At 39.7% G+C, this 14218-nt stretch overlaps 1 protein-coding gene across 7 annotated transcripts in view; it reads left to right on the top strand.

Annotated features, from left to right (window-relative positions):
- Window positions 1-14218, top strand: part of GRHL2 (grainyhead like transcription factor 2) — a 67076-nt gene that overhangs the window by 28388 nt on the left and 24470 nt on the right. For all 7 annotated transcript variants that reach the window (XM_032704720.1, XM_032704740.1, XM_032704713.1 and 4 more), the window contains 2 exons: window positions 3619-3713; window positions 12444-12602. In XM_032704720.1, coding sequence (XP_032560611.1) covers window positions 3619-3713; window positions 12444-12602 — 254 coding nt within the window. The remainder of the gene's footprint in view (window positions 1-3618; window positions 3714-12443; window positions 12603-14218) is intronic.

Raw genomic sequence — 14218 nt, 5'->3', positions numbered from 1 at the left:
GGACTGCAAACATGAGCACAGCCCAGTGTAGTAAGACTTACTGATATAGCACTCCTTGTCAGATGTAAGAGCTGTAAGAGCGTGGTTCATCTCAGAGTTTTCAGAAGAAAGACCCAGATGTTGCTCAGTAGTGTTTTCTTGAGAACAACTGAAATATGGCCTTAGCCCTTACCAGGTATGGTATTTCTGAAGTACATTTAATTTTCTTTGGCTCTTACCTTATGCCTATTTGGTTTATTAGGCCAGAATAGATCCCAACTACATTTCCCATACAAGTATCAAGCTGCATTTAGCAATCTCCCAGTTTTACCATCAAATGATCTAAATGAGAAACTTAATCCAAATTTGAAGCTGGCCCTCCTTGAACCAGATAATGTCTAGGGATTCCTTCCATGCAAAATTATATTGAATGACTCTATGAAGATTTCCCTTTACATTAAAAATTCAGGACCTTGTAGGGGTCCCGTAAAGGAATACTGAGTTAGTGTCCAGGCCCTGTGTAGTTAACAGAGAGAATTAGGTATCTGTATATCTGCATCACCTGTTCCATAAATGTTTATAGTCTTTAATATTATTTTAACTTGATGTTTGTAGCATGTTTAACATCTGTGAATTCTTTTTAATTGTTTATGAATGCACTTTTAATCTAGAGCATGATGTGGTCTTTAGCAGGCAGAAGATCAAATGCCTTTGGGATGCTCTAGTTCTGGGCTCCAGCTGTTCAGCCCTCAGATAAGGGTGGGGACTGTGCTTGTGCTGCTTTCCACAGTGGCACAAGGTCTGTCTATCTGCCTTCTGGCCTGCAGTTATATTTTGGAGATCAGAGGAAATAGTGACTTACTGCTTCACTCCAGACACACTGGGGTCAGTCACTGCTTTAATTTGTTTTGTGTACTGGCTGGTGCACCTCCTGGGAGAAAGGATGGTTGAATGGATTAGATGCAGTACTCCATCTGTAGATGCATTGATATTAATAGCATAAGCTTGTACTTACATGTAAGCAAGTCCTTAGTGCTTGAGGAATAAACCTGAAGGCTTGATGCTTATTAAGCAAGAAGGTAAGGCATTTTCTAAAATTTAGGCTGTGTGCTATAATCGGTTTTTCTGAAGAAGGAGGAAGGCATGTTCACTCTTTTTAGCATGGGTAAAGAGGGCAAAAAAACCAGCTGTCTTTTTCACAGTGCTATGACGTTTGATCACTAGCTTTTTCTTTTAAAATAATGTGAAATAAATAATTCAATACTAAGTTGCAGCAAATATTGATTATTTAGAATCAGTACAATAATTTGTGAAATACCAGGACAGGTTCAAATATGAAGAGTGGGTATGGAATCTTTGTGCTCCAGAAACTTGTCTATGGTTTTTTTTGGGGGAATAGTTTGTATTATTTATGTGCACTGCTGCTATATATATATACAAAAAAGCTACAAAGGCTACTACAAAGTTATGTAATGCATGATTAGTATTTAACATTAAAAATTTGCCATTGCTTACTATGCAGTTTATGTAACACAAGAGGAAATAATTCCTGTACAGCCATTTTCTTGAATATTGAAAAACCTCAACTTTCTGGTAACTCACAGCAGCAGAAGAGGAAAAATTGTAGTCAGTCTAACAGCTTTAAAATATCTTTGGACGTAAATTCTTTCTTAATCAACTGAAGATCCTTCTTTAATTGTCTGTAAATTGAGAGGAATAGGATACACTTCTGCTTTTTAACAGCATGTCGCATAGACACTCCATGAGATTTGTGTATGGCAACTAAGGAAGCAGAGGCATGTGTGGGGGGAAGGGAAAGGTTGTTGGTGTGTGAGCTTCTGACAGCCTTTTAGGAGAAGAAAACAAGTGTCTTTACGAGACATCTTGTTCATGTCTTTCCAAAGTGCACCTACACAGCACGCCCATATGCAGCAGTCAGTTGCACAAGGCACTTTCTGGTGAATCATAAATTTAGAGGTGGGTGGATGTGTGCACATGCATATTAAACTACTTATGCGTCTTCTAATTCCTCTCATTTGCATTCCCATACTGAATTTAGATAGTGAAGCCAATGACTTCAGTTAGAAAGGAGATCTGAGTTCTTGGTGGGAATGAAAAGCCTGCCTGCCCTCTCAAATACTGTGTTAATTTACTACATTACCAAATATCTCGTGCTGTTCCTAGGGTCTGAGCAGTGATTTTTTTATTGTATCCAAACTATTTATGTGTCCCAGGGACACAGTTTCAGTTGCCCAGTGAGATGTCAGCATTCTTGTGTTTTAGATGAGAGAAAAGTATACTGATTGCATGTCTCAAATGTTAAATAATCCTCCTTGCAGAAATGGTTTTGTTATAAATGATCTCATAGCAATTATTATGTAGAAATTATTTTTTAGAGACCAACAGTTTAGGAGAGCAAAGGAAATGAATATTGAAACCATTTGTGTGCCTCACAGAATACAAAAACATCCTCTCTCCATAGCTTATTACAAAGCTAAGAATCAGCATGTTTCTAAGGCACAGACTTGGGCAAACATTAGATCAAGGGAGTAATTTCAGCCTTCTGGCACCGAGTCCAGTTACAACCCTTGGGGGATTCTTAGGAAATATATATGTCCCAGAGAGAGTTGATGCATTTGTGTGAACAGTCTGGAAGTTCCTGGCACTTCTCTTAATCTGTCAACAAAAAGAAGAAAGTGTGTTAAACTGGCCAGCAAAGGGAGAGAAAAAGGTGGCTTGTTCCTCTTTTCAATAATAAAGAAGACCTGAGAGTTGTCTGTTTTACATGGTTTTACACCCTTACTATTTCTTTGGGACTGTTGGGTCGACTAGGAAATCTTCCTCCCTTTTGCTTTCATTCCTTGCTAAAAGCTACCTTATTGATAATATTAACAGCCCTTTCAGAAGAAGTGAGAAGAAGGTGCAGATTGTGTAATCAGACAACTTAAAAATACTCTACATTTGTTTGTTTGCTGTTTTAGTTACAGAAAAATCTTTGGAAAAAGGATCTTTCTGGGTTTGTTTCTTTGCAGTTTTTTGTTGGTTTGTTTTTTGTTGTGGTGTTGGTTTTTGTTTGTTTTTTTGTTGTGGTGTTGGTTTTTGTTTGGTTTTTTGTTTTCCTTTTTTTTTAATAGAGAAACATTGATCCAGCATCTGGTGCAGTTCCTAGGAAAGTTGAAAGAGCTTTGCAAGAAATGCACACTACTAATGATATCCTTCAATTATAGCTCTTAGCCTTTTAGAAAGCTTCTTTAGGATTTACTGTAATACTATTTATTTATGTCAAGTTTTGAACAGTCTCTTTAAATGCTTCAATAGTGTTTTAGTTAATTTTCCAGTTTTGGCCATTTCTTGGCCAAGCTAATGAAATGCACCTGCTCATTGTCACTAGAGTCACACTTACTTCTTTTTGAGAGCAAGCAATATTTTGTTAGAACATCAGCCAGTGATATACTGTGCGTATGACTCAAGTTGCATTGTATTACCTCTTTGCAATTAAGGTTATTAATGAATCATAAACAGTACAAGAGGTAGTTTTGATGTGTTAGAGAACCCAGATGAAGAAGCAAAGATGTACTATGAACGGTGAAAGTTCAATTTTTTTTCATGGGTCTTTTGTTTGTTTGTTTTTTCTTACAGCTGATTACAAGGAGAGTTTTAATACCATTGGGAATATTGAAGAAATTGCATTTAATGCCGTGTCCTTTACTTGGGATGTCAATGAGGAGGCAAAGGTGAGGAAAAGCCATGCAGATGGTATCCCTATATAAATACCATCTATCCATAGTCACTGTTTCACTTCTCTCCTTTTTGACATATAAGAAGGGTTGCTGGTAGGTGCCCAGCCTGAGAAACAGTAGAAATTTTTTTCTTATTTGCAAGGTCAGGTGTAGGACACAAGGTGAATGTTTTCTTTCTGTAAACTATCAACTTTCTTTCTACGCTAGGAACATCTCAAATAATCAATACTCTCTGTAAGTTAGACTATACCTTCCCTTGTGTTGGTGCCATTATTTTTCATAGTGTTACACAGACTGTCCTTGCAATTGGGAACAAATGTATTTTTGAGGACGAATGCATTTTTTTTTTACTTTTTATTTTTTTTAAATGGTCAAGTACCCTCAGGCATGGAGTTTTTCATTCAGGGTTGTGACTGCTAAGTGGACCTATAAACCAGAACAGAAGAGTTTCTTACAGATAAGGTTGTACAAAGGCTGTCAGAGTGCTTCAGCTGCATGGACTAGTGCGGGAGAAGTGAAAAGCTGCCGGTAATTCTAAGAAGAAGTTGGCCCCCGGAAGGCAAACAACAAGGGAAATAGGCTGTGTAAAATGAGTGAGGGTAATACAGTACTCTTGGGGATGTAGAGTTACTAAACAGCAAACACTGTTGAGCTTGGCAAACTCCTGATACCATTTTCATGTTGAATACAAAATGCCCAGTGTTCAAGTAATGCAATGAATCTTTCAAATACGGAGACATCTTCTTGCGCAATTCCCCACTGCATTTCTAACAGAGAATTAGAGAGATTGCATTGGAGTGAGTGAGTCCTGTGAGAGACTGTGTCGAGCACGGGGCGGTGGTATTAATACTCACTGTCCTGACTCGCTGACTGAAGGTGCTGAGGTTTGTGGTAACAGGGATTTTCATCTCTGATGCACATCTTAAAAAAAAAGACAGTAGTTCTGAAAACCACCCAGCTCTTTCAAAAGCAGGCCTTGGTAAACAGTTGTACTTGGCCAGTTGCTAATGTAGTTATATTTACTCATCTAATGATTACATTGTCACCGCCTCAGATACTTCCCTGTTTTGTGATTCCATTTCGAACTACAGCTGTATGTTGTCCTCTGCAGTCACAAGAGGTGACTGTTGTGTGTGTGTGTGATCATTATGCAAGGAGATACAGCAAATACAGATTTGGGATCTTCAACACACACAGACTTTCTCAGGGACCTTTACAGAAGTGCTACCAGGGCTAGAGCATGGCAGTCATGTCCCTGCTGCCAGTTCTTTAACGCATTTGCATTTGCAGCTGCTGGCCAGAGTTAGCAAGACACCATGTTGATCTAGAAACAAGAAAGTCACATCCACTAATGTCAGGTGTTAACCTTGGGACATTTTGTTCTAATCTCACACCATTCACATTGCTCTTCCCTTGGGTACCACTACGTGAAGAACACAACTGTTGCAATGATCACTGGAAATAAAACATACTAAGATTGTAAAATAAAGACTCTCTTACTGTTGCTGGACTAAAAAACTGTCAGGAGTGAAATTTAAGCCCCTTGTATTTCTGCAGGAAGTAGTAATTAAAATGCAAATTAGCTTATGCATATTTATTTTGGGGGATAGTTAATAAATATCTGATCTTTTAGGAACTTGAACTGCAAATGTATTGATAAAAGTAAGAGGATTCATCACACACTTTGGTGTTGAGCTATGAAGCACGAATCAGGCTGTATGTGAAAGGTTACCACCTTGCCTGCACTAAAGTGTCTCCCTCCCTGCACATGTACATGTACCCACTTGCTTGCTCCTGTGGGAGAGTCCAATACAACAACCAGTTGCACTGGGTCTGGGGATTCCCATAGGATGCCCTTGTGGTGTTGGAAGGCTGTAAGCTCTGAGGCACGTCACTGAAGGCTGTTTTTTCTCCAGCAATTACCTCATCCAAGAGAGATGAAGAATTTCAAGGCATAATTACAGACTCTTTTCCTAAGCTTTTTGAATGATGATCTTTCAACTGGCTCCATTGTTTCTGCTCAGTGTTGTTTTCTCTTTTCCATCACAATTTCAAGATTAAAACTTAACCCACTCAGAGGCACAATGGCTTTTCTCTTTGGAGTCAGACAAGAGTAGCACAGAGCAGTTCTTTGCAGGGCCTCTGAGATGGGATGTGATGAAGTGCTCTGCTGGCCTAGGAAGTAAGAAAGAAAATGGACTTCTTGTTGGAAGTGCACAGGGGAGTGATCTGGAAAATCAAACAAAAGCAGCAGAAATCACGTATCCAAATATGCCTATCTCTCCTGGGAGACTAAATCCCGCATCTAGGAAGACCTATCTGGAACATCAGATTTCTCACTTTCCTACTCCACCTGGAGGGCAGCTGATTTAAACCCTGTTTCTCCTCATTTAAACCCAGATTTCTCCTCCCACACACTAGCAGAGCAGACAGTCCTCCTCCTCCAAGCCTTTCAGGATGAGGGTATAAGAGCATGGGTGTGGCAGCCAGTCTGCCTGCTAACAGTGAGCCTGCTAAGGGTTGATAAGGCAGCATCTCATGTGGTTCTTACGTGGAAGAAATAGGAATTCAGAGGCAGAGGCCTCCCTCTATTACCCCAGTAATGTGATTGGAACTGAGCTGTTGGCTCCAGCTCCCCATGCTTGGTGCCTTGTCTTTCAGCTGCTGCTTGGCAGAACAAGTCAATGAAAAGCTCATGTCAAGCTGTGGAATAATCTCACTATTGCTTTGTGTGGACTTAGGAAATGGCACCAAAATCAGAAACGCCACTCTGCTAGCGTTTCTTCTGCTGTATCTGGTTGACAGCAGTCCCCTTGCCTTCTGGCAGAGCAGAGTTTGTCCTGGTGTATTCTTACCCTTTTCTAGAACAACATCCTTTTCTGCTGGGGCCCTTATCTAGAGGTCGTTGTGGGGCTTGTGGTTCAGAGCAGGATACAGGGAAAATAAGGGGAAGACTGTAGCCATGTCAAATTCTACCTTATGCTTCCTTAAGACAAATATATTGTACTGTAAGGGAACAGAGGTAGGAAGAGAAGAACAGTTTTGTACAATCTATCTTTGTTTCACTTCTGTATTTAGTTCTGTGTATAAATATGCAACATTTATGGGCAAGGTGATTTGTCAGCTCCCTTTGGTTGAACCTGAATGCTGTGTTTGGTATTTTTAAAGGAGTTCTTTAAAAAAAGGTGAGGAAACAAACAACAATTAACAAGAACTGAATGACTTTGAGAAGTCTATTTATAATATGCTAGAAGGTAGGTAGTTGCCTTGCTGTTGCCCTACAGAAGATTTTTTTTGCAGCATTTGGCTGGTTGACAAAGTTCTAGTGGAGGCTTTTGAACAGAGTTCAGCTTCATTTTTGATAGACATTCATCTGTCTGCTTTCAGTCTAATTGCTGACAGAAGTTAGTTTGCAAGAAAGATAATTATGAACCAGAATTCTCCTGGTCAAAGGAGAATATATTTGTCATAAATCCTACCAATTCCTTGAGATATGCCTTTTCTGTGATTGGTAATTTTCTAATTTAAAGTGGTTAGGACGGTGTTAATTCTGAAACAATACATTAATTGAATATTTTTATGGAAAATGCTTTTTAACCTTAAATTCAAAGATGTTACTTCAGTGAGCAGTTGCTAAAGAAAAATGTCACCTTAAAGACACAAAAAATAACTTTCAGTGATACCAAGAGGTTACTGGTTTCTGCTGAGCACCACAACTTGGACATGTGGTAAAGAGACATATTGGTGGATATATAATTGAGGCAGGTGCTGACATATGCCCTTTGGTGTGCACAGGATTTGTGCACTCTGCAGTTGTTGTGTATACTTGCATGCAATCATTGTCCTGCTATATTTAACTGAAATGTAGATCTTTAATCCAAAGCATGCTGAAGCCTCTGGGAACCTTTCCAGTTATTTAATGAGTTTTGGCATAGCCCATACAGTAATAAGCTGTTTTCAAAGAGTGAGTGATTTGCAGGATTAGGTTCTTGGATATTGTGGGCCAAAGTGAGCTCCAATTCCAGCAGGCACAATGGTAAAATCAAGCTTGTAGAGCAGAACTATCTCTAGCAGCGATTTGTATTGTGCCAATCCATATTTCTTTAACATTGTTAGTGATACTTAGGACAGGCTTTGACTAGTATAAGAATTATTTTGTTCATAATCACAAATTTCCTTCTTAAGTTACATCAAATTTAATTTAATTTAATTAGGAAGGAAATTAACATTTTCTCTACTCTCAAAATTTAAAGGTTGAAGGAAGAGATGCTTCATTTTGGGGAGTTAGTACCAGAAATTATGTAGGATTAGACTTGGCAGCTACTTTAATAATCCATGTCTGTCTGTGCAAGTGTGCATATATATATATATGTGAGACATGCACACACACGTGTATATATTAAAGAAGAGTTAACCTGTGGTAGCACATAATGTTGAAATCCAGTGTATACTTGGTAAGTATGCATCTGAGGTTCAAGGCAAATGGCATTTTTATGTAGTTGCCTGGGTGTGGTGTGGGTTGAGGAAGCTTCAAAAGAGTAGTGCAAACATTTGCTGGAGACATTTGTATTGAAATAAAACAAAGGTTTTACCTTTGTGTGGGATTTATAAGGTAACGGCTGGCAGGAGAAACTATAAAACCACACTTTTTGTGTATAGGAGGAATGATGGGATTGATGTTACTCATTTGAGAGACGCATCATTTAACTCTGTTGTTACAGTCTGGAGGGATGAACTTTTTAAAAACAGGGGTTTTAAAGACCCATCATCCAGGTGTAGCTGCTATGTGTTACTAGTATTCAGTAGAGAAATTGCTGTAAGTTTCTGATTTTGTGCCATAACACACTGTTCCCTCCCTTCTGCCCCTGGCTCTTTCTGAGACAATGGGAGCCAGAAAGGTAAATAGTAATGAAAGGCTTATATTAAAAGTTTCGTAACTGTAGACCTTTAAGGTGTATAAGCTGAGAGATCACAGCAGGAGTCATGTTGGCTGAATTAAATGATAAAAAGGGAAATGCACTTCTGAGCCTTGTTTTCTCTTAAGGCAGCTTACTGTGTTTGTGTCTTGTACATCCCTAATTATGCTGCAGTATTTAACAAACAGTCAGTAATTCACATAATAGCAGCTACACCATGGAGGAGTGCCTTCCCTGAAAGAGAGTGCTTTTTCTAGACATGCCATATATCAAACAGAAGAGCTGTCGTTATCTTAGGCCACTTTTGAAACTTTCTCAGCAGCAGATGTTTCTCCAAATTAGTATTTCATTACCAACGGCATGCCTGAGCTGGAGACTAGATAGGTGGAACTCTGCCATTAATTGCTCTAATCTGAGATATACTGACATAAAAAAAAAAGACATCACTATAATGACAACCCAATTGATAGCAAAACATTGTTAAAATCCAGTTTGCACAGGGGAAAAAAAAAGTTTGTAAATTAATTCAGATAGACAATTATAGTCACTTTTATTAATAGAGTTCTAAGACAAGTGTAGACAGAGCTGGGGAGGGAAACTGATTTCTACTCCTGCTACTGTCATTTCTACTATGCAAGAGACCTCAGGAAGGAGGATCTTAAACCTGGGTATCTGCCAGGAGAAGTAAAGCAGTGCTTTTTCTTTTCATGTCTGAAGATGAGGTTGTTTTGCCCCTTGTCTCATAGAGAGTGAGGAGTACCTGCATTATGGACAGGAGGTAGAAAGAGAGGAAGATGAGGGTTGTAAAGGGCAAAGCAGGCTGTGCTTGGACAGGCAATTGAAATCATTGCTGCTCAGAGCAGATCACTGCGTTGTGGAGGTGGTTTCTGGTCAGAGCAGGGGAGAGAGAAGGGGTCTGTCCAGGTGTTTCCCCAGATCCTGTTCACCATAGCAGCCTGCTGCACCACTGTATTAAAACTGGTACGAATCTTTAGTTGTGCAAAAAAAAAAAAAAAAAAAAGGAGACCCTAAAATCAACTCCAAGAACAGAAATACACCCTCTTCCCCTTCCCTCTGCACACTTCCCATGTTTTCTGAATCTAAAGTCAGTGTTGTGCTTTACAGGAAAGCTAATAGAATATTGCGTGGAGACAGAAAATTTCCCCCAAACGAATGATCTATGTTAATTCGAATCCATCTGTCTATCTGTGAGGTGCAAATGATATGGCAGAAAGTATAGTACATTTCATGTACATGAACGTACAGTCATTGCTTCTCAGAGAGATCCTGATGTATTACCGTGTCAGGACAAGATATTGAATCTTACAGCACATATCTATTATTCATGCTGAATAATCTGTTATTGCTGTATAGGGACTCTTGAAACAATAAAGTCTATCTTCCCCAGCTGCTCCTACTCTGCTCTGTGATTGTGGAGGCAGTGAAAGAGATGACACACAGTGTATGTAGTTGATTAAGGTGGGACGATCTTTTTTTACTTCTCAGCTGAGCATGCAGCAAATGTTGCAGATGTACAAACTGCTGAGTAGATGCAAAGCCTGCATGTTCCCTCTCACATGTCAGCTTAGAGTATGGAAAACCCTTGTGCAGAAGTATGAGCTAAAGTATAGTGAGACTAGATTTCTGTTTTATGCCAGACCTTGTTCCACTCCTGTATGTTCACACACAGTTTAAACTGTTGCCTTGACACTGTAAAGGATTCTGAAGGCAAATGAAATTCAGGCTGTTATATTTCAAAGGCGTATGCGCCTGTATTTATGCTTACCTTTGGAGCTGGAGGAGAGACCAGCTTGTAATTTGAAACAGAAAGAACACTATCAGCTTCAAAATCAGAGTTTCACCTAGGGCCCTTCCCCGCCTCCCTCCTCTTCCTGCAGTTAAAGTTCAACTATTTCGTTTGTAAATGCAGTTCTGTGATAGAATCAGAAGCAGAAAGTGGAGGGGCCATTAGCTCAGTCAGGTAAACAAGCTGGCTCCATCATAAAGACCATGACTGTAATGGTAACTTCTGCCATGAGGGTGAAGTATGCCCCACCAGCCCTGGGAGACCTTCTGTATTCTCAGCTGCCTTTCTTATGGATGTTGCATTCTGAACAGCTACACGGTTGGTTTATTTTCCCTGTTTGCGGATTAGGGAGGGGTTCCTTCATACTCTTCCTTCCTGAATCCTCCCAGACCAGTGGCTTGCTGCTCCCTCTTCTGCCCAGCAAGGTGTGCATCAGGTCTGTTTGAGAGATCTGTTTGAGATCTCTTCCTTCCCGAGTGTCAGGTTTCACATCCTCTTGTTTCAGGAGATACTGGTGGTTTTCTTTGTCCTTTTCCCTAGTTCACAGTTTTGGGATTTTGTTTGTTTGGCAGTTTGTTTTTGTTTTTAAAACGGAGGAAAAATTAAAAGTAGAATCAGGTCAGTGCATGATTGCCCCAAATTACTATGTAATGCACATATTCCTCACTGGGCAGAAAACTGGATTTTTATCCAGTGTCATTCACGATATCCTGACTGAAAGCTATCAATGGTATTTCAGTTCACAGTGCTTGCTTTGCATCAGAATAGTCCTTGTGAGACTTTGGTGGTGGGAGATCCTTCTCCCAGGTCCTGTACAGACATGGCAGATGAGACACACCTCGTCCCATGGTACCAATGGAGTTAGAGAGCAGGAGGTGACTAGTGGCTATCAACTGACATAAGTGGTTGTAGAAGAAGAGCAAGAGGTGGATTTCTGAAGCACAGACAAGTAGGGGGCTTGCCAGAAACAGAATGCAATGTCAAGTTAAGTGGTTGCTACTTGGCAAAGAGGACTTTTGAGAAGAGGTAGGCAGTAGTTTTATCAATGAGCTTCTCAGTTTGAAAGACAGGATGAGATGCATTTTTGAAATTGAAAGAAGACAATGAAGGACCCTTGAAGTAAAGATCAAGGGTATCTCTTGATGGGATGGAGGAAGGGGTACCCCTGATGACAGTGTGAAGAAAATTTGTAAAATAAAAAAAAAGGGTATGGCTTATCATTACCCCATTGAATTTGAATTGTGAGCTGTCAGAAAAACAAGCCAGACCAAAGGCAGCTGGAAAGGACAAAGCAAGACGATCTCTGTCTCTGGAGGTTTTTAAGGTGAGACTGGATGTGGCACTTAGTGCCGTGGTCTAGTAACCACTACGGTGGTAGTGGATGAAGGGTTGGACTTGATGATCTCTGAGGTCCTTTCCAACCCACCTGATCCTATTTGCACTTTTAACAAATAGTGCAAACATACAGAGCAGATTTCTAGAATGAAGCAGATCAGGGCTAAAGACCTGACATCCATGCGAGGCACATTTTAGGAGGTTTTAGATTGTCTTTAGTCAGTTCCCATGGACTGAGCAACCATTAGCAGCTGAAGCAACTGAGGAGTGCTCACAGAACACAACTTCTGGTCTGGCTCTTCCAAAAAGAATCCAGCTCATGTATTCTGAGCTCTCTGGTGTGAACCAAAGCATGGTAAGTTGGGACAACCAAATGATTCAACTCAAATGTGAGCTTCTGATCCAAACTGAAGTGCTGATACATGCCTTAAAATTTTGTCCTACTTCACAGGATGGAAGCATCTTTGTTGGATTTAGGACAGAAGTGGAGAATAAATGTGTGAATTGCCAGAGAATGCATCATAGCCGAATTAGTAACTGTTGGGTTTTTTGGGGGGGTGGGTAGGGTGGTGAATCTGCTTTTATTTTCCCATTTGTTTTCATGTGTTTCTGGAAGTTTAATCATTGTTTGTACCACATTTTAAAAGTAATCTCTCTGGCACACAGATTTTCATCACAGTGAATTGCTTGAGCACAGACTTCTCCTCACAAAAAGGAGTAAAAGGGCTTCCTTTGATGATTCAGATCGATACGTACAGCTACAACAACCGCAGCAATAAACCCATCCACCGAGCCTACTGCCAGATCAAGGTCTTCTGTGACAAGGTAAGTGGAAAGCACAGTTATCGTGGATGGAGGTGGAACCTTGTTAGACAATTTATTATTGCCATATTTTAGACCTAATTAAATATTTTTTCTTTCCCTAGAGAATTGTGTTTCATGGTAGCATTTGTACAAGCTGTATCACAAATCTAGCAGATTATCATGTAATTATTTTACTGCTTTGCAGCCTTTTTGGCCCTGATTCCTCAGCTGGTGAGGAATAGTTGGATTTTTTAAGGACAGCATGTTTTAGGTCATGATGCTGGAACATCAAAAAAGTGAAAAGTACAAATGTAAAGATCTCTGCTTGGAAGGTCAGTGCTGACGATAGGCTCATGCAAGTGCCGGTCTGGTGAGGTTTTCCCTCCTTTCTCTAACAGCCAGGATAGGTAGCATGTAAACTTTGTGGAGATGCTCTTGACAGAGAAATGCACCTTTCAGTAAAGGTCTGCTAAGCTTTCTTCTGATGCAGTGGATAATGCCAAGTCACAGTGATGCAGCTGATGGATTTCCCATCTCCCTTAATTACAAGCCCTGATTTTGGAAGCTTCAATGAGACTTTTATGTTGCTAGGATTTTCTTATTAAAAGTAAAATGCAAAAATAGATTAGTCCTTCCCATTTTGTAGTTCAGTAACTACTTTTTGTGTGTGCTCACTCCCTCTTTTGCAAAATTTTGTTCTTTTACAGTACATTTGACTGCTCCTTTGTGAAAACTGGTAAGATTTTTCAACACCCAAACATGGATCATGCCTTAATGAGTTAGACAATCTCATGGTCGGCTGTATATATCACCACGTAGAAACAGTCGCTCAGAAATGTTATGTCAGTGGTAATTCTTAGAAGAGAGTGTGACCACTTTTCAGTTATGTTTAACATCTGCCAGCTGATGACTTTATCCCTTCTGAGAAAGATTTTCCACGGGGGAGCTGATGCCTGAATTCTAGTCAAGGTTCAGGGATTCAAGAGTCTACACCTATTTAAGTGACGGGGAAATTTATCCAAATTAGTCTTGCCATCTTACAGGTGGGAATAGAAAGACAAAGGCCATGCTCCAGGCAATATGTAACATTAACTTTTTAATGGAAAGGGTAAGAGTTCAACTGTTTCAGGACTCTGTGTTGCTGCTCCTTCCCCCTTTTCAATTCATTCCCTTGTTGCAGTCTTGACAACGGGATCTTGAGGGCTAATCAGTCAGTTGTGTTGGTGGAGCAAAATCTTTGGAAGTAATGAATGTAAATGTATGCACTGAGGTCTTGCAGTCAAAATGCTATGCTTTTAATTGTAACTTTGAATGTCAAATATTTAGAGATTTGAAGCTACAGCTGGATGTTAAAAGCTCAGTAAATATCAAAGGACAAGTCATTTTCATATACTTGCTTTTGAAGAGCAATTAGAAAAAAATTGAATTATTTAAAAAAAGGAAGGAAATTCGGAGCACAAACTCGTCAAGAGTGACCTGTAGATACAACTGGTGGAGATTTTGAATAATACATGTTTGTTGCATCTATTGGCTTAATTGATGCTTCAAATATCGAGACTAGAAAGCAGGAAATTAATGTTGAGTCTAATAGTCAAAACTGTATCAAAGTAGAAGAAAAGATCAGAGGGTTGTAAAAG

Source organism: Chiroxiphia lanceolata, chromosome 1 (genome assembly GCF_009829145.1).
Source record: "Chiroxiphia lanceolata isolate bChiLan1 chromosome 1, bChiLan1.pri, whole genome shotgun sequence".
Taxonomy (NCBI): Eukaryota; Metazoa; Chordata; class Aves; order Passeriformes; family Pipridae; genus Chiroxiphia; species Chiroxiphia lanceolata.
This window is presented reverse-complemented; position numbering and strand designations above follow the sequence as displayed.